The 27,396-nt window shown below is 37.0% G+C and overlaps 1 protein-coding gene across 4 annotated transcripts; it reads left to right on the top strand.

The window, feature by feature from the left end:
• The first annotated feature begins 15 nt into the window (after positions 1-15).
• On the top strand, positions 16-25,766 carry NT5C3A (5'-nucleotidase, cytosolic IIIA). Of its 4 annotated transcripts, none has more exons than XM_071736093.1 (10): positions 16-380; positions 13,489-13,595; positions 20,533-20,631; positions 21,044-21,113; positions 21,587-21,633; positions 22,020-22,105; positions 22,377-22,466; positions 23,680-23,842; positions 24,280-24,480; positions 25,146-25,766. In XM_071736093.1, the coding sequence occupies exons 2-10, from the start codon at positions 13,494-13,496 to the stop codon at positions 25,245-25,247; spliced, it is 960 nt and encodes a 319-aa protein (XP_071592194.1). In that variant the 5' UTR covers positions 16-380; positions 13,489-13,493; the 3' UTR covers positions 25,248-25,766. The 4 variants fall into 4 exon arrangements, with proteins under 4 accessions (XP_071592194.1, XP_071592193.1, XP_071592195.1 ...); XM_071736094.1 differs by lacking the exon at positions 16-380 and adding an exon at positions 12,945-13,110; XM_071736096.1 differs by lacking the exon at positions 16-380 and adding an exon at positions 16,224-16,274 and having other exon boundaries at positions 13,523-13,595.
• Positions 25,767-27,396: the final 1,630 nt, after the last annotated feature.

The following is a 27,396-nucleotide window of genomic DNA, read 5'->3' on the forward strand; positions in this document are numbered from 1 at the left end:
GGAGGGGGGGTGCGGGGGGAGGGAGGGAGGGTGCGAGGGTGCGCGGCGCCGTCGTTGCCGCCGCCGTTGCGGGATTGCCGGGTCTGGCGGTGGGTGAGAGACCCGTGGGACCGGCGCTGAGGGGAACGCCCACCAGCTCCTTCTTTCCTCCTCCCCAAATCCTTCACCCCTTCAGCGAGCAGGGGCTGCACCCTCTTCCTCGCAGCGTCTTGCAGCGCCTCGGCGTGTCCCCGGGAGCTACCATGGACAGGACTGCCGTGGCCAAGGTGGGAGCTGTTGCCAGCGCCAGCGTGTGCGCCCTGGTCGGCGGTGTGGTGTTGGCCCAGTACATCTTCACCATGAAGAAAAAGACGGGCAGGAAGACCAAGATCATCGAGATGGTAAGAGGCCGAGAGCGGGGGGGACTCAGAGGAGGCCGCCCCCCCCTCTGCCCTCTTCTCCTTCTCCCTGGTGGGCCGGCTCCTCACCACCGTCCCTCTGAACTCGGGAGAATAAATAATATCTCCCTCTGCTCCCCAAGGCGCGGGCAGTCTGACAAACGCCGTCCTCAAAATACCAGCCCGAAGCCGGCGAGTCCCTTGCCCTTTACGTACGTGCCCTACAGAGCCTGCTGTGGGCATTTCGTTTGCTGGCGGACACCCAAAATGGAGAGAGGTCTCCTCTCGAGTTGTGCGGGGCTGCCCGGCTCTCGTGTTCGCGCCTTGGGGAGAAGGGGCAGAGGAGGGGGTTTGAGCCCAGTTTCTGACTGTAAGGACAGGCGCTGGAGGCAGGTGCAGCGGTTCCACCGCAGGATGATCCACGGGCACTAAAAGTGCTCTCTCTTGCCCTGTCTGTCCCATAGGTGCCTATCCTTAAAGCTCTAGCGGTTGGTGGTAATTTCAAGGCCTGCATGTAACTTTTTTTAAAAGAAAAGGGTGTAGGGAGGGCGTGATCAGCCATCTGTTGAAATGGGGAAGCGGTGTCTGTTCACGCTTACTACAAAAGGAAGAGGAAGCTTTACTGCCTTTGTTAAATGTGTTATTTACGGTATTAGTTAAATATCTGTGTATCAGTAATTGAGTGGTAAAAGGTCTTAGTTCAGACAATATGCTGATTACTACGAAGTCCTTCAAAATTTGGGGTTTTGATTTGGACATCTCTGTACTGAAGAATTGAACTGAAACCATCAGGTCACTTGATGTCAGACAATAGATATTTTGTCATCTGCACTGCAAAACCTTACTAAAAGCTCAGATTTTTGTTTTTAATTGTACATGGAAACATAGATTTGGTAAGAACTAGGATTCTGTACGTAAATTGTTAGCTGGCCAGCTCCTTATTTGGCCCCGTGATGCAACACTTGGCCATGGCAATTATACATTGCAGTTTGTGATAATGTAGGTCTGGAGAAGAATTCCAGTGTGGATTTTTACTAGTTGTAGAGTCATCATACTTACTCTAAAAAAAAAAACTTCTGAATGCTGTTTCTAGTCATCAGTCACATCATTCAACAATAGGGAGGGGTGGGTGTCATGCTTTTTAGTTTCTGCTGTCCACTTATGACAGCTTGTGGGAGAGTAGGAAGTCTGGGTTGCCACTGGAAATAGGTCTTAGGTCTGTTTCTAAAAAGGACTTTGGACTTCATAGTAGGATTTTATAAAACTTATTTGAAAACTTAGAGTGGCTTAACACTGAATAGCTATAAATTGTTCTGCTTTTTAAATTCTAGTACCGTAATACTATAACTTGCTTTAGAATTATGTGGACAAGAAAATAACAGTATTTAAAAACCTGATCCCACACTCAAAAGGCAAAGCCAGTATTTTCACCAGCTCCAATTCACAATATCCCATTTGATCTGTAGTTCAGAAAGTTCCTAATAAGTTATAAAGATGTAGTTGTGTTAACTTTCTGTACAATGTTTAAATGGTGTTTTGGATGGGAGGACTTCAACTTTGTTGCAAAGACTTTGGTGTAATGATTTTTTTCCTACCAAAGGCAATGTTAAATTGATTTCTATTAAGTTAATGTCTTATGTACTTCAGGTAACATTTTTGAAACTATGTTTGGAACAGATCTGTGATCTGGAACAGATGGAGATCTGTGATCCTAAATAGATACTTCTCAAAATTCTGCTTTCATGATCAGAGTTTTTCTTAAATTGCAAGGGAAAAATAAAACATGTCAATTCATATTCAGAACATGTCAGCTTTCTCATACAGAAACATTTTGCCAGTTGAATGCAACACATGACTACCTGCTCACTGAGAGAGCTAGCTTTTCAACCAGTACTCAAGTCGGCAGCTTCCTCAGCTAAGGAACATCTTTAGTTCATCAAGTCTTATTCCTCAGGGAGTATTTTCAGTGGACACATACTCAGGCTTGGAAATTTCTTTGAAATAAGTGAAATAGTTACTTAAACTTCATACCAAGGAGTTTAGCTTGTCAGATAAGAGCAAAAATGCTGTTTTCTGGAAAAAACTTCCTGAAATTGTTTTATCCACCAATGTAGGCTTGATGCAACATCTGTCATTTACAAGACAGTCTATCTGCCTTAGTTTACCAGGAGAGAGACCTTCCCTTGAGCTTTTGAGGAAGAGGTACTGTTTCCTGTCTCTAATATATGGAGGTGGGGGTGAAGAACAGTACTGTTTTACTGAAATCTGTTATTTCTAATACACAAGTTACTATACCAGGCTGGTCTTCTGTGTTGGATTAAAATTAAGGGATTGTTCTTGGTAGGTTTTTTTAGTTCAGGTTTTCTTGAGGGGAAGATTACACTTTGGTTTTATACCTCCATTTAACTCAGATGTAATTTAGGCAGAGTTACTTCAGCTTCACTTCTGAATCAACAGAAGTATTAATAGTAAATATATGGCCAGTCACTTGAAGTTTCACCTTGTTTCTTAAGAAACAACTATCTCCCAAAGCTTTCTCTTAGTACTTGGCAGAGCCAGATTTCCATTTCTGTTAAGATGGAAAAGTATTTGTACAGTCAGGTGGAAATAAAAGTTAGCCACAAGTTTTCTAATTTTGATTTAAAGAGAAGGTTAATAATTAACTAGATTTTTAAACTAATTTCTTAGATAATATTTGATAGCTACTTTAAAAATATATTAAACCTTACAGTAACACAGTCTTTTGAATTTTTCAGGCCTAAGAAATTTGCAATGAAGTTATGTATGCAATTGGCAACAGACTTTGTTTTTTTGCTTATTCTTTGCAAAACTTTCACAATGTCATCAGACAACAGGTGGTCACAAATTAGAGTGAAAAATGTTGCCTAGGTCTTTTGAAGTGCTAGTTTTTAAGGAAACAGTCAATGCTAACTAAAATAGGGAGTTGGTGTGGGGAAAACTACTTAATGGAGTAAAAGTAATTTTTGTTGTATGTCTATTTCATAATCAAAACCTCTAAAACCTTGGCTTTGTTTCATCAGCTTGTTCCTCGTTCTTTAATTTTAAAGTTTTTATTGTATCTATTTTAAAATGAATGAGAGACATTTTAGAACTGGTCAAAAATAGCAGAATATCTTAAACTAAGACTTCTTCTCTCAGCTTTATTTTCCTTAAAACTAGGAAAATGCTTACTTAGATTTGTCCATTTCTCCATCCTTTCCCTGGAGCGAGAGAATTACCTGATAAATAGACTTTCTATCAAATTTCAGCAACAACAAAGTAAAAGTAAACTTTAAAAGCAGTTCCCCAAACTTTTCAATCAGCTACTGTTAAATATGTCTGGCCAGTTTCCTTTTTAATTTTTTTGGAGAAAAAAAGAAATGCAAAGATTTTTTCAGTATTAGAATTAACCTGGAGTGATGTAAGCAAACAAGTAAGAAATGAGGCAAATGCTATTTATGTACTTCCCTAAGAAATAAAGTAATAGATTCTGGGAGTGCAACTCTCATATGTTTTGTGGGAGGAGGTTTTTTTAATTATTTTCTTTTACTTGCCAGTCTTTGGTGAGACTGGCTTCTTGCTCATAGGGCATCAGAGTATTTGTGCCACAGATGAAGGATAAAGATGTTCACAACTGTCAGCAATAACATACCATTCCACTTGTTTTATTCTTGGCTTGTAGCTAGTAACTAGTTGTTACAGTAACTGTGACATTACTCTGGCATGAGACATTGATGAGAGGAGAGAATGAAGTCAATAATTATGTATTATATAGCATATATATACCAGAATCCAAATGGCTACTATGTGACATTCCTTCATATATACTTTTTTCTTTACAAAAACAAACACAAGTTTGAGCCTGAACAAACTGGAATCAAATAAAAGGGGAATGGAAGGAACATGGACTCTCTCCAATCACACCACTGCAGGACAATGTCACTTTTCTGGGTGTTGCCATGATACTTAAAAAGTCATGACCTTGAGAGCTATCCAGTGCTGTGATCCATGTGGAAATAATACTGTTCCAACAGAGTGGTGCTGTGTTGTGAGCCTAAGTAGTGAAAAGTGAAAAAACTCCTGAGACCTAATACTGCCCCTACTTACTGACATGTGACTGAGAGCCCTTACATTACTAGTGACTGGAGTATTAGAGTAATTGTTAGAATACTGTTAAAATTTTAAAACCAGGTTAAATTTTCTAAGAGTACTGTAGATATCATACAACTTCAAACATATTTTCATACAAGGAATGGGTATGGGAAGATAAATTAAATCTTTGATTCTGCATTAGTGTCCTCAGAAGTGATTTATCCTAGACATAAGTTTTCAAAAACATGATGATGAACTACACCTGAAAACTGAGCTCCAGTTAGTAAATAAAAGTAAATGTCAGGGTATCACAGATGCTATAGCTGTAGGCTCACAAGAGCTGGCTTGCTACTGTTTTTTGTCATCTGTATAAAGTCTTTCTCCAAGGCAAAACAGCAATTCTTTGGTAAATCACTCTGCTCTGGAATATATTCACCTTTTTATAAATGCTCAGTATGTCTTAAGTCATATTTTCAAGTGTTTGCTATAGCTCTTGATTATTGGTTGAGCTATAAGGGCATCTGTTCCATTAAGCTCTTTTTAAATATTTAAGACAAATGTAAATAATGCAGGTATTTATGACCTTTAATGTCAGTGTAAGCAGTAGGAAGGTTAATTGTCTGCATCTACAAATCATTGCAAATTTGTTCCTATTATGAGTTAAATGTTATTTTTAAAAAAACCAAATTTATCAATATAGGTAAATTCAATAGCAATTTTAGATGTATCTGCAAATGTAAAAATTTCACAATTTCTGTAGGTCTGGAAATTTTTTAAGAAAACCTTAACTTCTTAAGTTCTTTCCAAAAAAAAAAAAAAAAAAGCTGCCTCATACGTTTTATTTTCACTTTAATAAATTGCACAATACAAAATAGTCTTTTTCTGTGTTGCCTGTTTTCATTTCACATTAATAGCCTTTAAGCCCTCTTTATTCTCTCCCAAGTGTGCATACAGAAGCATATTTTGTGCAAGTGCACTACAGTGAAGAGTGTCGGAGTGAGTTTAAGGAAAAATACCAGAAGAGAAGCATACTGTTATATTTAACTGCTATAATCTGGTGTATTTATCGGATGATACTTTATTTTCAAGATTTAAATTCTAGCTAAATAAGCTGCAGCAGACAGTGAAGAGCAGCAGGTGGCACTAGTGTGAATTTTGTATCGGTTTGCACCTTAGCTCTCCGAATTTGGATGTAGCACTATTTTCTAACCTGTCATTTAAGAAACCCTTTCCCACTCGACTGGCACTTCTTGGCCTCTGCCTGACTCCGGGTCAGACAGGTACAACTGGCCTGCTCCTGCATACTGAGGCTCTGGAGTAGCAGCTACACTTGCTGCTTCTCAGGTGCTCAGCACTGAGATACGGCTGATCCCATCATATACTAAGTGGAATAGAGAGGAAGGAATAGCTCCCAGCTATTCTTCCCAACCTCCTTTCCTAACCAGTGTGCCATATATCTATGGCTGTATAAGAAGGGGCAAGAGAGGTGGGTAAGTATGCTGTCATGGAGGATATGGAAACTAAAATTAGGACCTGAAGTCTAACATGTCCCCTGGCCTTTTTGCAGTCATGTTACTGTGCATGCAACAACTACGTGTTGATCTGTAGTGACTACTTCTTCCAGGGGCAGCAGTCTTTGTATAGCAGTTATGTTGACCAGTTGCCAGAAATCAGCTACTTCCTCTTGCCCAAAAGTAATCAATCAACTATGGTCAGCAGCTGTAAAACATCAAAATCAAAGAACTTATTGTTAAGGGCCACTCTAGGTGGCCCTGCTCTGGTAGGGGGGGTTGGACTAGATGATCTTTCGAGGTCCCTTCCAACCTCTAGGATTCTGTGATTCTATGATTGTTATAGGCAAGTTTTTTTTAGTCCCATGCAGCATCTTGACAGTCCCTGTGCCATTAAGTAGGTATGTGTGGCTGGTGTGTTGGTTGTCTCTATCTTAGGTTATTTGTCTGGAGTTTCTGCCTGTTAAGAAAAAAAGAAGTGCTCATTAGAAGTCCACTGGGTTTTTCTAATTGGCCAATCCTCACTGAGTGTTCTACTTGAATGTTGGAAAAAAGAGCATTTTTCAGTACAAGTGGACATATGCTTAAGGTTGCAGCATGCAAGTCAAAGAAGAAACCATGTTTAAATTCTAAAAATAATTATAATATTTTTGTTCAGTAATTCCATAAAAGAATACAGAACTGGACTGACAGTAATTGCAAAACAATACTATTTATATATATTATATAAATAACACATATTGCTGGAAGGAACTGTGCCTTCTACTTTCATATGCCAACCTTTAAGAAATTAGTTAATTTTTAATTTGTAATTGGTTTTTTTCCAAGGTGCGGGACAAGGCCCAAACTCAAACACTGAAGATTCATTAAGTGTCTGAACGTAGCACTTCAGACTTCTTGAGCTGGTATTGCCACCAAGAAAGATTCCTCTTCAAATGTACTTGTTCTTCTTTCCCCACTCACTAGCTATAGCATCCTTCATAAAAGGATGTAAAAAAACATTTGTCTGCTTTGCTAAGTGGGTCACTGAAATAATCCAAGTTTATTAGAGCTTTTGGTTTTAATCAAGACTCAGCCTGGTCTGCGTGTTACTATGGAAAATTGGTATGTGAAACTGAAGGAATTAGTACATTAGCAGTAGTTACAGAGCGTGAAGTGTAGGAGTGGTAGTATTAGTACAATTTGAGCATGTCCTGTATCACTTCCAGAGGGTAAATACACAAGAGATACAAGAAATAAGGAGCATCCAGTTGCATTTTTGAATGGATTCTAAATGAAACTCAGTAAGACACAGAAAAGCAACGAGACACAGAAGCACAACCAGACCATCACACCTCAAGTCATCATGCTGCCTGTTAGCTTTAAAATGGGTATATGGCAGCTGTATTTCATCTTCAGTCTTAACAGATTATTTTTTCCAGAAGCTTAAAGGAGGGTTTCTCAAAGAGATCATAACAGTTAAAAACTTTGACTCAATGTGTATTTTTAATTGGAATATTGTATTAACACAACATTCTTCCATCAGAATTGTAGTGGCTGGTAATGCATTGTAGATTAAACTTTGTCCTGCTGACTTTGCTTTCAAACTAAGTCCTGCAACTCCACCATTCAAGGGTCAGAGTTTATTTGATCTAGATACAGAATTCTTAAGCTTAGTGAAAAAAAATCTAAGCAGATTTTTTGTTTCTTAAAAGCAGATAAGAAGAGAATCAACAGCAACTGCTTCAGTCTAGGCCTTGGGTTTAATGCAAATTCCATTTGAGATAGTGTTACATGGGAAGCTTCTAAGGAAGCAAGCATTTGTTCAACATATGTTGAACATATTGAAAATACGTTCATATGTTCAATATAAAATACTGAAAATATTTTATTTTAAAAAGAATATATGCAGATGTACAATTTGGAAAAAAATAGGATAGGTCATCATAATTATGATGGGAGGGGAGCTTTGCACACCTGTTAGAGAATTTAATTAATTTATAAATATACCATAGTACTTACATATTACCAGTTCTTAGAATTCTACAGTCTGCCTAGATATTTCCAAGAAGGATTAGTTGTACTAACAACCTCACCTGTAAACATTCTTTCAGTAGGCATTAGATTCTGTGTAGGAGGAGAGGGAAGTGGATCTTTCAGACATCCAGACTCCAGCAGCTATCCTGTTACCATAGCAGTATTGAAGGAAAATAATGGTACTACTCAGACTGAAAAATTCTGATTTGTCAAAAAATAATTTTACACATTTGTGCTTTCTGGAGAAGAACTGGTAGGGAAAACGAAGGATGGAGTAAAAAATAGGATGTTTGAAATTAAGCTGAAGCACTGTCATGACAAGCAAATGATTGTCCCTGACATTGCATGTTACAGCCTGGGAGTGTTGACTTCCCTCCCATGAGAGGTCCTGCCTGATACAGACAGTGCCATTTGCCTGGTAGTGCTCTGTAGCAGAGGCTCAGAGAAAGCATAAGAATGGGGTAAGTCGTCATGATTTTTTTTCCAGAAATTTCCAAACCTCCAGCAGCTTGTATTTCAGAGACTGTGTCTGTAGTTTAAGATGAGCTTTTTCATGTTACCCAGTATTTTTTTAAGACTACATAAACTTACAGTATCACCAGAAAGTAATTCCACATCTTACTAGTTTACTTGTTTACTGTGTTGCTGGCTCCTTTCATTTGTTTTGTATGTTCCTCCACTTTACTTTATTGATGACCTCTACCTCTTACCCTGGAAGAGACAGTGAGCAGTCTTTCCCTCTTAAACTTTTCTAAGCCATCCAGACATTTCCAGGCTGATGAATTCTTTTATATTCAATTATTTGTTGTGTGGAAGCTTCAAACATGGCTTATCATTTCTCCTTATCAAAGCATTTTCCAGTTCTGTTCTATCGCCTGTAAGGTAGGGAAACCAGGACTGCATTTGAAATTTAAGTTGCAAGTGTGTAATGGATTTATAAGAAGGGCTGTCCAGAAAGCATTGATCACAATAGGCACTGGTGAAATATAAGTATGAAGCCAAGAATAAAGGCTTAAATTTATTTCTGCTCTGTGCTGAGTGAGTGTCACAGCCTCGATTTCTTTCAATTCTAGTGCTTTAGAAGCTATTTGTAAAAATTAAGCATCAAATAATAACTTCTTAGTATTGATCTGAGCTTGCTTACATTTAGAATATTTTTATATTCTTTTTTTGACAAGGAGAGAAAAGGAATGGTTAAGAAAACCCATCAGAATAAATTCTGGCTCATGTAGGATGTAATTTATAGGTGGGTATTTGCAAGATTACTGATTGAACACCACTTCATCACTTCCATATACTCACTGTTTACTAAACAATACATAGCTTTTTTTATTTTAACTTCCAGTTTCAAAGGTTAATTCTCTGCAAAGTGAGGAGTGGGAGCAAAGCACAAAGATGAGGTGATTCCCCTACCATACAGTTGGAAGCACACAGACACTGCCCTGAGCTGTATTCATACATCCCAGAATCTTTTTAATTAGTTCAGTATGGTTTGTACCCCCTATATTCTCTCAGAAAGAGACTACATTTTTGCCTTGAGTAAAACCTAACAGAAGATCAGATGAAATACTGGAAATTCAGGCCCTAGTTGCTATTAGTTCTTTATAGACCTCTATAGAGGATTTGAAATATTGCATAAAGTTTCAGCTTCTTTTGCCACAGTTGCTAAGAGTTCTGAGTTTCATACTGTGTCATAATACCTCCGTGTTTGAGAAATACATCTTTCATTAACGTGCAGGTCCAGGAAAACATCTTACCCCTATGTTTTTTAACCTGGGATTCAGGATACAAAGTCATCAATATGTTGTAAGGTTTGAAATGTTTTTTGATTTATCACCAGCAGAACCCTCTGCTTTTTGAGAGTTTTTGTAAGCACAAGAGGAAGGTGAATAAGGGAAAGTGATGCTACAGTATCTGTTACTCTCTCATCTGAACAATCAATTCCACCTAGAATTGCAGGTTCTGGCTTCTTCAAATTGATGCTAAAAACTCTATTAGATTTTATTTAATTCACAGTAAGACCTCACCTTCTTAGCATGTGTCTTTTCTGGATTTATTACTATTTGATTAATTCAGTCCTTAACGTTTTTTTAGACTTTTCCATAACAAAGTGCTGTTCAAGGTCGTTTATAGAATGTCTTGCATTACTCATGAGTCATCTTTAATATACAGACACTTCCATATACAAATAACATTTCTGTATTGCATCATACCAGCTGTTAATATGGATAGCATGTTTTTAATGCTAAACTTGTAGTGGGAAAAGAAGTGGTGTCCAAAATCCAAAAAAAGTTCAACTTGCTTACATCACTGTGCTGTGTTAATGTCTTTCCAGATAGGTGCAACTTAGGGCAGAGGTGTGTGTAAGGACTGGCAGAACCAGTTTGTTTGCTTCAGACTAAAACTTTCAGTGCTTCCTACTTTGAAAGCATCCTGAATCTCTATAAACCAAGTTCAGCTACCACACCACAATATAAGTTGAACCTTTCCCTAGTCTTATATGAATGACAAATTATATAATGTTTTAAGCATTGTAGTTTTCTTTATCTCTTTTTCTGTGTAGAATAATCTGCAGTTGATAGTTTGCCCTCAGCCAAAGAGAAAAGGTTAATATAGAGCCTTGTCTTTAGTTAGTGGTTCTTAAAAATACATTAATATTACCTTCAGTATTGTAAGAGTAGAAATGTTATGCTGGATTTTGTTTCTCTTTAAAAAGTGGTGATTTTAATTCATCTCTAACTGGAAGTTGAACACTAAACAAAAAGCTCAGTCAACTCAAATCAGCAGTAACAGAATATGGTCAATCATAGCTATTGTAATTAAGTTTTGACACAAAGGTTTTTTAAAGCTGCAAAGTCAGACTTCCTTGTTTTGTAGATCAACAGTTTCTCATGTAGCAGCTACATTAAAGTGAAAGTACATTGCTATTGGAGATACAGTAGATGTTTTTCTAAGAATTAGGTGTTGGCTGTCTTAATGTTTACAGAAAATTTGCTTATGTCATTTTCTAGTTTGTTTTTTTTTTTTTCACTAACACTGTAATCGTTCATTTTAAATGCTTTCTACTTAGTCTGGTATACCAGATATTAATCTGTAAAAGTTGGACTTAATTTTTGCTACTCTCTTTTTCTATCTTAAATTGTATATCAGTTTAAAATGAATTTGTTTGTTTGTTTTCCCAACTTTTACACAGAGCAATCTAACTTTCTATAAGTTCTTGATAGCATTATAATTAATTTTCTCACAGAATCACATCTGAGAAGTAGCAGAATATAAGAGGCCAGCCCCACCACATCCCAGTCTCACCTATTTAGGGTTACAAGACTCATTTATGTTGTCACCTTTGAAACCTATGAAAGCTCAAAGACAGGTACTTTGAAAATTGAATGTATAAAGGGATGCCTTTACCTGAACTACTGCTAGCAAGCATATTTATGCTTGCTTATGTTCATAAGGCTTTTTAAAATTGAAAATCAGCATTGACATAAACTACAGTTTATGTGCAAATAATTCATGTTTACTCAAGATACTGCATTGTATATAGCTTTCCCAAATATTATTATAGACAAATTATTAACCAAGAGCATACTAACTCTAAAGATACTATAAATATTAATATTCCCTGTATGTTACCTGTAAGAATAGTGTACAAATGCTATAACAAGTAGATTAATGTGAGCTGTGAAACCTGGCAAATACCAATGTCAAGTAAATTAGATTTACTGTTACATAGACTTTCCAGGAGGGTTGTTACATTTTGAACATATCTTTCAAAATGTTTGCTGCTTCAAAATACACCAGACCTTAGCATTTACGTTTGGGGGGATCTTGTGCAATTCCGAGAGGATGGGTGTGAATAAAAGTTGTATGTTCTGTATCAGCTAATGTATTCACTATTTGTTTCATTGGTTTGAAACCCAGCAAGCACAAGTTAAAAAAAAAAAATGAAAGCACTGTGTAAATTTAGAATCTGAGGAATCCTGACAGAGTACATACTGGCCTGCAGCTGGAATGTGGATACAAAACCTACATGGATCCACCGTACTATTCAGAAAAAGTTTGTTGATTTTTTGTTTTTTAATTTAGAAAACCAGCACATCCTCCTTAAAAGGAAATTTTCATAACTAATGGAAGTTCTAGATTCCTGGTAACCTGGAGGTTTTATAATACCATTAAGGGTTTAGTGTGTGTTACACTATTAACCTTCTCTGGCTTCAGTTCTGATGATCGCACCAGGCACGTATGAATCAGCCTGAAGTTTGTGGTTGGTTCTGGCAGCCTGAAATAGTGACAATAAACCTAGGGCTGAACATGAGTTATGGGATAGCATAGGGAAGTCTGCACTGTTGCTATAACAAGAGTTAACTTCACGTGACAGTTTTAAGCATTTACACAACTCCAAGTGTAAATAAGATGAGACAATACTCCCTTTGTCCTTTCACAGTAGAAAAGATTCCTGTCAAATACACCTTCGGTGCCACTCACTGTGTTTGGTCAGGCAGCGCACCTACCTCATCGACAAACTTCTCAAAGCATGCTGAGTTGCCTTGTCTCAAAAATCCTGACAAACAGGTCCAGTTTCAGTATCCCAAAGACAGTTAAAAGTCAAAACTGCAATTAATTAACTAACCCATTCGCTCTTTCTACACAAATAAGTGCAGGCTCCCGTGTAAACATTAATGAGAGCGTGTTAATGAGCTGCGAGAAATCGGTGGCACCGCAACAGGAGCTCTTAACATACTTGGAAAGATTTTCTAAAACCCTTAAAAGGTAACAAAGTAGTAAACTCCTGCTTTGCAAAACAAGCGCCTTCCCTCTGTTGAGCGGTCCAAATTTGCCTGCCTCATCCATGAAAGCTGTTCATTCAGGGAAGGTCAAAGGTTTTGTTGTTGGTACACCAGCTGATCATCTCTAAGCCTGTCAGGCTGTAGTGCTGAGCAGAACAAACTGCTGTGCATTGCTGGTGTGCGTCACAGGACCCTGGGGTTTTGCACGGGGATTAGTCAGGCTGTATTTGGAAACGCCCTCAACTGCACCTTGTGCTGCTATATTAGTCTTTCTCAAGCAAGAGGAATTTTCTTTTGCTTCTGCAGCTGCTCCTGCAAACCCCTCTGGTAAGTGTGCACAGCTTCTGTCAGCAGTACTGACTATTTTCCCTACATTTTTAAGCCAGGGTTATGATCCGAGGCATTCCTTGCAGTTGTTTATTGTGACACGTTGCATTTTTAAAATAAAAAAATTGGTAGCACAGAATTGGCAACAGCATTGGAGGAATAAATATATTTACCAGTTTTTATCAAACAGGTTAATTCAACTTAAATATTGCTCTACTTTTAAATATGTATCACAGTAGTCTTAAGTGTGGGTATTTTCAGAGTGACATAGCTATGTACCATGCATGTCTGCTTTTATTTCTATACAGCAGGAATAGCAAAGATCACATCATATAACAGACCAATTCTTAAAAGGATTTGGTTGGTTTTTGTTGGCAGCCTGTATGCAAGCCCTGCGTCTCTGGACTCTGCTTGCCACCTATGCTGTTGCAGTAGGACAAAATCAAGGACAGAAGAATCAGGAGTGCCCTAAGCTCAACGCACAGGTACTCTCCTTTAAAAGCACAAGAGGAAATGCTGTGGTCATGTTTTCTGTGAATGCTCTTTCTTCAGATTTTTTGATGTGTTTTTTTTTTTAATTTTTCAAAACTAAGTATCAGAACCCAGCCCAGTAAGTGTAAAACAATGTAAATAATGAAACAAAATAAAACAGGAAAAATATTTTCAGTATACATCCTATGCCATTTCTTAAAATAGCTTAGGTAGTGAAGCCACTTCCAGTTACTTCATATAACCTGTGCTTGGTATTTAGTTTTGCAGCAGGTTATCAAGCATCTCTGAAGATACTCAGTGTTCAGTTGTTTGATTTCCATAGTGATGTTTTCCATAGTAATGTTTTCCTATTTAGGTAGTAGTCCTGAGGCTATATCTTGGGTAAAACTACTGAAAGAATAATTTGGTAATTGCCAGTGACTAAGGGTTTCTTGCTGTATCTGAATTTACATCATATGAATATAAAAATACTGGGGTTTGGGTTTTATTAATTATAAATTTAAAAAATATCTGTCCTGAGCTCAGGTTATGCTAGCAGACTACATGATCACTAATGCAGTTCTCTTGACTAGCTGTACATACTGAATGTCCACAGTAGCTTTTAAAAGATAATTTTTAATTTTTTTTAAGATAATTATCCTGTCTAAGGATAAGCCTACTAACAGCTGGTGCTGCTAAGAGAAACCTCTGTTGTACTCTTGGACCAAAATTCAAATTGTCTGAAATAAAGCCAAAACTTTGTTTACACATATACAAGCATACTAGCACAGGTATTTATATATGAGAATATTTAGATAGAGGAAAAGATATGCACATATTTCCATTCTGTGGTTTTTGCTATGGCTCCACATCTTCTTGCAACTTGTACGTTGCAAATAGCAGAAGTTACATGAAGAAGCTTGTATGCTTTTCCAATGTGTTTTGGTAAGCTTTTTCTAGAGTAAATAGATCAAAGTATTGTTCTGTAATGATAAGGAAAAGAAAAAGGGAGTGCAAAATAAGGTGTAAATGTAAATTAAAGAACGTGCCCCTTTTTCTTTTGGCCACCAAGAGCATTAAGACAAGTTTCTGTAGCTTGCCATGGTATCAGATTTCACAGCTATCACTGATGCCATGCTCTACCTTTTTTGGTACATGTCCATAAGTAAGTATATGTGATAGCTAGTCTCAGACCTTGGAAATTGAGAATTTGCAGTTCCCAAAATAAATGTAATTTATTCTTGGTTTATAGTCTTCACTGGAAACTGTCATGCTAGCCTAGAAATAAAATTCACAAACAATTGAATCCTATCCGTTTAATTACTTTGGTTTATATTTTTCTTGTTCAGAAATAACATTAATAGTTCCCTCTACTTGCCAGACGACCCTCATGTGTGCTGTGCATCAACAGTTAATAGATTGGGAACCTAGTCTAGCCTAAAACAAGTTTACCAGAAAAGCAGAAAGGAAGAATTTGTGTGATAATTGAAACTCAGAGAGTGGTAATAACTTTACAGCTAGTTCTCAGCCACAATCTTACCACTTTAATGACACTATAGTTATCTGAAATTTTGTGGAGTATGTTGAATGCATTTGTATGTGTGAGAAAAGTCCATATTGTCAACTGCTGACACCTCACAAAGTACTCCCATCAATCATTGAGAATTATTGAGAAATTCCCTTAAAATTTTATCTACCCATAATGCAGGATGTTTTCTCAGCAGTGATTTTCAAGGCATCCGTGCTAGATCAGTCTTTATAAACTAAGAAAACTTTGAATTTGCCAAGTACTCTAGGCTTACAGGGAGGGTATCAGTATAAAAATACTTTGCCCCATTTTTTTATGTCCTGGGTCAAAGCATTACTTACCAGACTTACGATGATAACCTCTTATATTTTAGTTATTACTAATAGTATTTCAGGCTGTGTGTCTAGATTGGATTGTGAAAAAAGCCATATCTCCATGTAGTTAAGATAATAAGTCATTCATCAGTTCATCCTTCACAAATTAAAATTACTAACAGTGAAAAAAACAAACGGTGTCACAGCTACCCTTAATATTAAGTTTCTTTTTATTAGGTACTCTACTATAGGACATGAATTTTTTTTCTTTTTTTTTTTTTAATCATAGGTACTTAAGTTGTTATTTTACTATGTGTGGAGGGAGGGAAGTAACTCTTCTTCCTCCAGTACTCAGTACAAAAATTGAGTATGATCTTAACTGCAGAATATAACATTACACTTTGTAGACACGAGTTATTTATTCCCTAGGATGTCTGATTAGAAATGCCTACTATGGCAGCTGTAAATTCACAATGATACTTGCATTTCATTTTAGTAATTATAACAAACTCCTGCTTAATAACCCAACTGACAGTTTGCACAGAGATGTAGGATGTTTTAAATACTGTGAAAACAATTAGCAGCACCCAGATGTAATATAAAAGCAGCTGTTTGCACTCTTGCTGTCCAGTTGTATATACAAGAAACTACTTCAAAACTAGGAGTCAGTATGGTCTTTACACTAAATACTATTCTTCTTTACTTAAGCCAGCTGCACATATGCATGTCTCATGTACTAAAATAGACTTGTAATTTTCAGAACTATCCATGTTGTAAATGACCCATTCTGTGGTTTGTAGGACTGGGGGATTTCCAAAGCTGAGTGAATCCATTACTGTTGATTCGTCAAGGTATGACTATAACATTGTTAGCTACACAAGAATTACTTGCATCCTATGCCAGTTAGCTGCTATCACAAACAAGCAGTTTTTCCTTTTCAGAAATCAAATTAAGCTCAACCTTTAAAGTATTCTCCTTGTTTCTCTTTTGAAGTCCCCTTTTTAAGATAGTAGAAAATTAAATATATTTGTGGCCAGTGTATATGGCAACCACAAATTACCTTAGGGAGCAAAACTTACATTTTTATAAAATGACAGAATAAATAAGGGGCATGGTAGCCATTCAGTATGATTTCAGATGTCACAACGAGATCTGAATTCCTTTTCCTGTGCATATAATTTTTAGTCCCATGTGTAGGACTAAAGTTCATATATGCATTTAGTCCTTTTTGTGCTGAAAAGCCTTCTTGCCTTTGTTAGGTGCTGTGGAGATTTTTTCGGCTGTTGCTCCTTATATGTTCTTCCCAGTCAACTGATGCATTAGAATGTTGAGCTTTTTGTTTATACTGAGTTTAGTCCTAAAGCTTTCTTAACAATTCATAGAAACACAAATTTTACCAAATTGACTGAACTTTTCTTATTGGCATTTTTTCACTCTTTGTTCTTTCATGTGTCTTATCAGGTCTTTCTGACCGTCACTTTTAAGTGAAAAATGGCAAATATGCAACAAAACCACAACACAGACTGGGCAGAAGTTTAAGATAATGAAGGAGACAGTTTGTCAGAAAGCCAGTGACTGCTTATCAGACACTTTTGTGTCCTTCTAATATAATGACAGCGCCTAAATAAAGTAATTGATACTCAATGTTCAGTTGCAGATATGAATACAAGGAACAAGTGATGGATACAGTGGCTATTTCAACCAACTGTGTGTCTGAGGCTTTTTCAGATGCCCATCTTGGTTTTGCCTATGAAAATGCCTGCAAGACTGCAATTATCTGTGTTACACTTGCTGCAAAAGACTTTTTCCTCTAAATTAATATAAATACTCTTCAGCTGACTTCAATTCTTGTGCAAAAATGAAAGACACAGTAGAAATAAGTGAAGCTTAAAAACTGGTCTTGAGGAGGAGTATCAGTTTACAACATGGAGGCAGGAAGTTTTCATCATACTTAAAATCAGAAGCAATGTCTTAACACCAGCTATTGAAGTATGTTTTCTAAGGAGGTTTTCCTCATGTTTCAGAGACTTAACAATGACTTGAGCCTGAAATAAAATAGTTGCAAGCAATCCAGCTTTCCTCATACAGTCCCTCCCTCTGATCTCTCCATATCCCCCAACATCTGTTCTGTTTAGATCAGTTATGTAAGGAAGTTGGTTGCTTAGTATCTGAGTAAACCAAATAATGTTTGAACTACTTTTGACCAAAGTGCACATTTAGATTTTACTTTGCTTCATTTTTTTTATTCCGAGTCTAAAAATACATATACTATTTGTCTTCTGTAAGTCAAAGGAATTAGTCAGTTTACAGTGAAAAAAAAATTATAAGCCAGAGTCAAATGGCTTTATCTTCCATTATTGGGGAAGAACATTGTATAACTCCAAGAAACATGTAAAACATACAACATATGTAAAACATACGAAAGAAATACCATAAAACACTTAAAGAGTTTCAGATTGTTAATGTTTTATTTTGACAAGCTAGATAAGTTGTCATACTTGTGCTGATAATTGTAAATATCTATAATGCTTTGCAAGTATCTATGCTTTGTAGATGTATTTCTCAAAAATTAGGGAATTCCTTAGTTGGTATTTTTCAGAATTTTCTTTTTTAACACCGATTAGCTTTTTCATCAATGCCCAGTTTGGGATGTAGCTGATCCAGTCCGAAGCCAATCCTTATGTACCTTTTCTGAATTTGCTGTGCTAATAAAAGTAGCAAGTTGCTGCAGCCACACAGAGAACAACTAGCCTGCTTTAAGAGGTACTGTTTTTACAGATAATATTTTTGCCATATGAAAGGAAAAGCTTAAATCTTACAAACTCGGTGAAATGAATCCAGTTTGTTTCTTTATGTGACTTTCAAAGCAAAGAGATAGTAATCCCCTGTCATGACTTAAGAATTTTTGGCAAGATATTCTGGTGCAGACAAAACTTTTTGGATGGATGGATGGATTACCTTAGAAAATTGTCAGAGATTCATGATAAGGGTTTTAGAAGGATTTCTATGTTGTTTTTTCATTATTGTCTGAGGATATTGGCCAGAACATAGCAGGAAGCATACTGGGGATCAGAATTGTTTGTTATATTGAAAAATAGGAGCATGGATGTGGAAGGAAAGCTAAAATCCAGCAAGACTAATGTAGAATTTAGCACTTTGTTTCTGCCTAGAAAGAATTTTGAAAAATTTTTTATCATTACCAACTGAATTTGAATCATCATCACCATATTGCTGCTATCAAAGCAGGTGCATTCAAATGTGTGTGCAGACATTTTATCTGAGGACATAGGCCAAAGCAGCCCTTCAGCTGAGGCCTTTTCAGAACAGAGAGATTTTACCCCGTTATGGATCCTGTGTTTCTAGAACAGTATGGTTCAAATATATGGGCCAGGACAACATGAGGAATTGTCAGAGGTTTAGAAAGTTGTGCTTTACAAAAGAGGTTGAAGAAACTGGGGTCCTTCAGTTGACAGAGGAGGGGGTATCCTCTGAGCAGCTTTAGTAAAAAGAACCCTTTCCTCCAAGTTGAGTGACCTAAAATTACAATAAGAAAGGTTAAGTAGAGATTAAGCAAACGTTTCTGAACATAAGCATAGTTGTGCAGTGAAATACATGGTTGAGGAAGATAGGAGTGGAGGTTTTGAAGAATAGTTAAGACAGGTATCTGGTAAGAATGATGTAGCTGTAATAGTTTGCTCCTTCCTGAAGGCAGAGTGGATTAGAACCAATATTTAAAGGTACCTCTAGCTCCTTTTCCCTAGCATACAAGTGTATTTCTCATTACAAGTCATGTGTTTGGAAGACTTTAAAATTATAACCTAATTGCAATTTGACTGAGAGTCAGTTGTTACTAATTAGAAAAAAGCTTAGTAGCATGAAGAACCAGAAGAAAGAAGATTGTGTGACTTACTAACAATTGGTGGTATGAGAACTCTTGTTCCAGAAATGTGTCTGGAGATAGAAGCTGCTTTTGTTTGGGTCTTTTTGTGTTTTGTTGGGGGTTTTTTGTTAGTTGTTGCAGCAAAGATCATGTGCTAGGTATCATAGAAGGAAAGATGAATTATTAGAATGTGAAAAATGTAATTCCTAGCACTTCTTCATCTCTGAAGTGCTAGGAGACAAACTAAAATTTCCTACTCATAAATACCCATGTAGACAGATTGCAAATGTCTGATAGCTTTGCTTTAGAAAAGAGTCCATATGTGGTTATAAAGGAAGGAAATACATAGCAAATCTGGGGATTTCTGTCAATAAGTCAATTTTGCCATTTCTGCAAGGTTAAGAGAAACTTTTAGAGTAAGCAAAAGTTGGGGGGGGTAGTTCTTTTGTGTTTGAGTTGAGTGGTTTTCTCCTTTCTTACCAAATCAGCATTTATCATAATTGATCCTTGAGATCCCTTCCAACCTGGCATTCTAAGATTCTGTGGTAAAACTCAAGAAATTTTCTTCATTCAAAGTGAATATGTGGTGTGATAGGATCTTATTTCAGAAGTGGTAAAAATAGGTAATGGGAAATTTTTTGATGGAGTGGCTACAGAGTGGGGATTAATGCATGGTCTTGTGTTGGAATACTCAATCAGCACATGTACCATTCTCAAGAAAACAACAGTGTTTAAAATCAGCCTGTCTTCTTTATCAGTGTTGAAACTTTAGGGGAATATTAACTGCACAAAGAGCTAGCTCTAAGGTTCACCATCTCCCAGTGGCATATTTAAACCACAAAGTGACCCCATAGATATAGATATATATGTAAATGTGATAATATATGCAGATGGGTTTCCATATAGCTTCCTTACTTTGTACAAATACAATTATCTTTTCTCTGACAATTGCCTTTTCCACGAGTGTCTTATTCTTATTGAATATTTATATATTTGGGAAGAGAATGAAAACAGATATTGAAAGGAAACAGAACTTAATACATCAGTTAGTGTATCTGGAGTGTTTTATATTTCTTTTCACTCTTTACTTGCCTTTCTGTCCTGAGCACATCTTGATGTCACATGAAACTGTCCATACATGCAGAGCTTCCAGTCTCATGGATAGCAGGTATTATCTAGCAGGTTTTCCTCTGTAAGCATATTTCTGTCTTTCTTCTTACGCTTCATAGATGCCAGAATTTCAGAAGAAGACTGTCCATATTAAGGACCCAGGAAGAGTAGAAGAGATTATTTGTGGCCTCATCAAAGGTGGAGCTGCCAAACTTCAGGTAAAGATAGCAGAAGTTCAGAATGATAGCTATTATGTTGTTGCTCTGTTTCAAATATTCTTAGAATATTTATAGCAGAAGTCAGCCTCCAAGTAAGCTCCAAAACTTAGACAACTGTTAACTCTTTTAGTAGCCCATCTTGATTCAGCTGCAGTTCAGCCAGACAGTAATTAACTAAATGATACGAGCTTGTTAATTTCAGGATATAGTCTGACCAAAGGAATTAGGAAAGCAGTTTTGTCAGAACAAAGTTATTCTTATGGGATATTCTGGTTTACATTACAATAGTTCAATAAAACAAGGAGATCTATGACACATATGTGACTCAATTGCAACTGTTGTTGATTATTCAGAATTTCTAGCTATTCTTTATTTTGTTCCTCCATGACAGTTCTGCTTTTTCTTTCCCTAGATTATTACAGATTTTGATATGACATTAAGTAGATTTTCCTACAATGGAAAAAGATGTCCAACTTGTCATAGTGAGTACTTTTTTTTTTCAGTATAGATTGTTTACTCCTTCTAGTTGTTACTAGATTTTAATTTTCTATCCAACTTATTCTGTAATATATAATATAGGATCTTTTCTATTGTCTTGTTACCTAACCTGTACCACCCTAATGAAAAAGTGTTATATACAGAGTGTCCATCTGTTTCATGTATATATGTTACTGGTTAGATATGTCAGGCTATTATATTATCTAATACTTCAAGACACAGTAATCTCCTTGGAATTTTTGACTATTTTGTCCTGTAGCCTTTTAGAACAATTGGGAAAAAAAATCTATTTAATAATGAAGTAGGAATCCTAAAACACCTAGGATGCCTCATGATGATTTCAGAAACAGTTAATTTCAGTAAACAGTTAAGAGGCTTGTAATTAACCTTTTTGACAGAGAGGAGAGGAAGGACAGTAATACTACTTAATGTTTTTTTTTCTACTCCCCCCCCCCAGACATCATTGATAACTCAAAGCTCATCACAGAGGAATGTCGGAAAAAGGTAAATGGAAAACCTCCTGGCTGTTAGTTTGTGCTTCAGAAAACTGTTCTTATTCCCTGGCTGTACTGCATGTTGAATCATGCAACATGGTAATACAAGTAATACTTTCAAATCCTTAAAATTCATCTTTCTCAGTGGCTGTAAAGCATTCAGTTACTAATAAAAGTGAATGGAAATATTTGAATTCTTGATAGTAGCATGTAGTTTAGTTCAACAGTGTGCAGTGTTTCTTCTTCTTGTTGCAAGACAACTCTTATTTGAAAGAGCATTTCAGATTCCATTTCATCTAAATAATGTCACCAAGACAAAAGTATCTGATCTAGCCAATCAGATAAGTGTTATTTTATAAAAATACATTAAAAATCTGTTGTTTTTTTCTGCTTCAGTTACTGCAGCTGAAAGAAACCTATTATGCTATTGAAATTGACCCAGCTCTCACTATTGAAGAAAAATATCCATATATGGTAGAATGGTAAGAGACACCTCCCATCTTAAAATTGTATTTAGATAAGATTTAATAAGTTTTTTAAAGCAAATTAATGGCAGTAATTTGCTTTTAACTAACACATTAACTGAATTAATCTCTTGGATTCTTGTGCAACAACTGTTTTTGCTTTCCTGTTAACTTGAATGAGCACGAATTAAGCACGCTGGGTGCTTTGCATCATGAGATTTAATGAAAGGTGAAACTCTAAGTCTGCATTGTCATTGTCCACATTTACATTTTTCTGTTTATATTCCAGGTACAATAAATCTCATGCACTACTCATTGAACAAGGCTTACAAAAGGATAAGTTTGCAGAAACAGTGAGGGAATCTGATGTGATGCTGAAGTAAGTCCCTTGTGATTTGAACAACATTCTTTCAGAGCATTTTCTGCAGACACTTAGGGCACGTTTTCAGGGGTAGAAGCCACACATTCCTGAGGATGTGACACCATAATATTGGAATATAGTGAACACTTCATGTCCTGCTTCATTCATATTTTGTAGTTAAATGCTTAAAGTGATAACACTATATACAGTAGAGATCTTAAAAATAAAATAAAATAAATGTTTGTGTTCCAGCTCTACAGATTTAATTTCTGTAGACTTTCATCCTCTGGAAATTGGCTTTTTTTTGTTAGGGGAACACAGAGTTCAACTTTATTACTTTGAAAAACAGTCCCTGTATTAGTTTTATCTGAGGTAAAAATGCAGTGCCCCAAGGAATATGTTTCATATGTTGTATTAAATATTGTTCTTCCTTTATGGCTAAAGGCAAGTTTAAAAGCCAGCAAAATCCTTCCTTGAAATATGCTGCGGTTCCCATCTCCTAAAGTTCTCCAAAACTGAGTTTTGGACTACTGTTGATATTTATTTTGTGGAATTGCTTATTTATCATATTAGTAAGCTTGTGGCTTTTGCAAAACAGACAAGCATACCAGCTCAGTCTGTTTGAAAGCTGAGGTCCATGTGGACTAAATCTTCATTGACAGGCTAAAGTACCCTCCTAAAGTTTCATCATCCTAATTTTTTTTAATGTAAATATTATCAGCATCTGAGTATAGTGATAACATCTTGTTCCTGGAATACTATACATAGGTTTGATTTGGAACTTAAAACAAATGCTTTCAAGATTTCAAACCAAAACAAGATTTGGTTTATGGTAATAACCTTGCAGAAAGCCAACTATTTAAGCACGGAATATTGAAAAGAAATGTACAGCCTGATAGCTAGAGAGAGTTCTGCTAATTACTTTTTTTTCTAGGGTGTTTGAGGAGGGGGCAATTTTTCTTAAATCTTTAAAACATGATGAGATATTTGTTGGGGGGGGGAAATTACAAAAATCAGGGCCAAATAGCTCGATGCAAGAGTTTCTTGCTAACCTCATGTTGGGTTGATGGTTCTTGCTAACATGAAAAGGTGAGGGTAAGGAAATTAAGTGAAACACTCAAGCAAAATTAGTTTTCTTTTCCAAAGGTGATGCAAATGTCTACTGAAAACTCTGACTTTTCTTGGCTTTCTTTGTTTGTTCTTTGATTTGTATTTACATCCTGTGTTACAGAGAAGGATATGAGAACTTCTTTGATAAGCTTAGTGAACATAATATTCCTGTATTCATATTTTCTGCCGGGATTGGTGACATCCTTGAGGAAGTTATCCACCAGGCTGGGGTCTACCATCCTAATGTCAAAGTGGTCTCCAATTTCATGGATTTTGATGAAAATGTATGTATGAACCAACACATTCTTATAAAATATGGCTGTTTTTGGTACAAATAGCTATTTGTATATACTACAAGATCAACAGCTCAATGTGTCAGATGTAGTCATGTACCCTGCCATACAGAAAACTGGAGCTGCACAGTCAGCACTCTCACAGGCAAAAAACAAGCAGAGGGTAACAGTTCAAACACAGTCAGCAAGGTTTGACTAAGACACCTTTTGGTAATGACAACCTCACAGAGAGTAGTGCTGCTGCTCCTTCCCAGCAGGGAAGATAGCTGCCTGTCTTAACAATGCTGTTACAGTCATTAGGTTATTTAACTGTGCTTGTTCATCATTATAGATTGCATAGTTCAGTGTTAATTCAGGGTAACATCACCTATTTTGTTGTGTCTTGTTTATATGATACAAGAAGTAACTTCAGTGGGTTTTTTTAATAGGGAATATTAAAAGGATTTAAAGGAGAATTGATTCATGTTTACAACAAGCATGATGGTGCCTTGAAGAATACAGAGTACTTCAAGCAGCTAAAAGACAACAGTAATATCATACTACTGGGTGATTCCCAAGGAGACTTGAGTATGGCAGATGGAGTAGCAAATGTTGAACACATTCTCAAGATTGGCTATCTCAATGATAAAGTAAGTAGCCTTAGAACTTTTTGGACTTCTCAGTAAAATACCATGAACTAGAAACAGTTTCATTATAATAACCTTCAGATATCAAATCATGTGTTTGGCCCATATTTGTGTCAAGATTTTTCACGGATTTCTTACCTTAAGGACTTTTTCTAACTCATGAGCTACAAAAACAAATGTAAATTGATTTGGTTTTTGTGCTGAATTGCTTCTTAAAAGGTTTTTTTTTTTTTGAGAAATACAATTCAGATTCTCTTTAATTCCTATGGCTCCTTCTCCTCCTTTCACTACTGGATTGATAATTGACAAAAATTATAATCTTCCAAATACATTTAGACAGTGTCTCCTCTCTTTTTTGGTTGTTTGCTAAGCTATAATGCACATCTGTTTGCATTCAGGAGAGCAAAAACTTCTATTTTCTGTTTCTCTCTGCCTTTCAGGAAGCTGAGGAAGTAGGGTTATTTTCAGCATCTTTTTATGTGAGATCCTGGAATGCACAGACAGTTAAATCAGACTATTCCTACTCTGTCATCCTGTGGAATTAACTGATAGAAGCAATATGCATTTCCATGGCTCATTCCCTAAGTTTGTTGGAAAGACTGGGCAATATTTTAATGGCAAAAAGTGTTTCAATAATTAATTCTTTCTCTTTACCCCTCTGCAAATAGGTAGATGAGCTTTTGGAAAAATATATGGACTCTTATGATATTGTCTTGGTGAAAGACGAATCCCTGGAAGTTGCCAACTCCATCCTACAGAAAATCCTGTAAATTCCAGTCTCAAGTCACTCCATTTCTTCAGGAGGCAACTGGACAGAAGAGCACAAGTGTGCTATCTTAGATGTGTTTATTACTCATTTACAGAACTGTTTAATTTAATTTAAAACTTTTATCTTCATTTTGGCATTTTCAATATACATGGTATCTGTTGTCAACTAGAAGCTCCTTTAACTGCTCTTATGCTGTTCTTTAATGTCTCACACTCCTGTTATTATTAGATTTAAATTGGATTTATGGATGTGAAACTGCTGCTGATGGGATACTATGGTTCACTGTTCCTTAATCAGGCATTTCAAAGGAGCATTTTAGGAAATGTGTCTATTTTGTAAAATTGAAGATGTAAACATTCTGTAAATAAGCAGTGTGCACGCTCGTGTTACCTTTTCTTCTTTCAAAGAAGGTATTTCAGTCTCAGCTGTACTTTGAAGGATCTTACTCATATGCTACAGACTTTCACAGAAGTTTTTCATACATATATTTTTCTTCAGTAAAAATGTTTTATTCACCCAATTCAGCCAAAGCGTTTCTTCTTAACAGATTGTTTTTATCATTACAAAATATTCCATTATTACTGTTTCTTTATCCACTGTGGAATGGGAAGAACGTTTTAATTCAGTGTATCAGAGCTAAAGTGTCTCATCTTTGTAACAACAGTTTCACAAGCTAATAGCACAAAGCCAGAACTTCAGCCCCTATTCAGATACTGTGAATTCTCAGAGAGCTGCTCCGGGACCAGGAAATAAAAAAAAAAATGAGGTCTTAATCTTAAAACTTTAAAAGCTAGCTCAGCCATCTTGCAAAATCAGGTTCTCTTCCTACCACCCGCATTCCTCAGACACACTTAAGATGCACTTCTCCAGACTGGCATTGGGTCACATTCATTCTCTCTGTAAATTGTAAGCTCATTCATCAATTTACTATCTAACTCCTTTATGCACATCCTCTGTGTAAATACCTACTCAGCCGTCAGAAAGTAGTTCTCTGGTGCTGGACATATCACAATACCTTTCATCATTAGGTACAGAGTGGTATAGCTGAATGTAGCCACAGCTTTGGGATCTGACTTGGGTATGTTGCAGAAGCTAAAGATGGTGGTGTGACTCTGCTCCTTGGAGGTCTCAGCTGTACTACCACTATTTATTAACAAAATAGAGTCAATCGTACAAATTCCCTAACATGCAATACAGTCATCATTCCTCTTTGCTTTCTTTTATACACAGCAGGAACTGTGCCATAATGGAACGAGGCTAGATCTGCATTCTCTCCCACCAGCAAGTAATGCACATCTCAGGTGCCCTCTCCTGTCCAACCTGTAGTCAGTTATCTAAATTCTGACTTAGTAGCACTCGTGATATTTTTTTCCAAACCAGCAGACTTACATCTGCTACCACCCATGCTGGAACTTTGCCAAGGAGGCAGGATGCCAGGATAATTTCCTTACCCTGCCTCTGCCTCCTCTGCAGTAATCTGGAGTTCTATCAGCCCGTGGCAGAGGCTCAGTGCACAACCTGAAGTAGTGTGAGCATCCTTTTATAATCACAAGGCATGTGGTGTGCTGGCAGAGAACTGCTGAGCACAGGGACTGTTCAGAAATTTCATCTTAAGCAAAAATAGAGAGATTATGTCCTCCTTGTATACAATCTACAGTCATGTAATTAATTCCCTGTTCCAGGCACAAGGGCAGTTAGATCCCCAGAAGTGGGAGTCTTAGAAGCCATCTATTTGAGCATAAAACCACTTAAATCACAAGACTAGTGAGTACAGCATCTTGGCTGCCTTCCAGCTGAGAGCCCTGACTCAGGCAGCAGCAGACGGGACGAGCTGAGAGTGCTCCTGTGACAGGAGGAGACAGGAGCAGCAGCTGCCTCAGCCCTGGCCTGCCAAGAGCCTGTCAGGCAAAGCCAGAAGGGGAGAGCTTGAAAGCTGCAGTGACAGCTGCTGAGTCAGTGGGATCAAGAGATCTGCCTGTCACCCTCTGACGTACACACACACCAAACCAAGCACCAGCAGCAGCCAGCGCTGCAGCTGATGTGTGACTGGCAGGAGCAAAGGCTGCTGAGTGGGAGACACTGCCCAGGAGGGGATGAAGGTGAGAAAGGGCTGAACAGGAGAAACTCTCTTGCTCTAGGAGCTGCTGGGT

This window comes from Heliangelus exortis, chromosome 2, assembly GCF_036169615.1.
Source record: "Heliangelus exortis chromosome 2, bHelExo1.hap1, whole genome shotgun sequence".
Taxonomy (NCBI): Eukaryota; Metazoa; Chordata; class Aves; order Apodiformes; family Trochilidae; genus Heliangelus; species Heliangelus exortis.

Bases quoted from the DNA above. Each gene is read 5' to 3' on its own strand.
- NT5C3A (XM_071736092.1), top strand. From the start codon at position 243: ATGGACAGGACTGCCGTGGCCAAGGTGGGAGCTGTTGCCAGCGCCAGC. The intron at 21,114-21,586 runs GTGAGTACTTTT...CCCCCCCCCCAG, and splicing joins AAGATGTCCAACTTGTCATA to ACATCATTGATAACTCAAAG. The intron at 22,467-23,679 runs GTAAGTCCCTTG...CCTGTGTTACAG, and splicing joins GAATCTGATGTGATGCTGAA to AGAAGGATATGAGAACTTCT.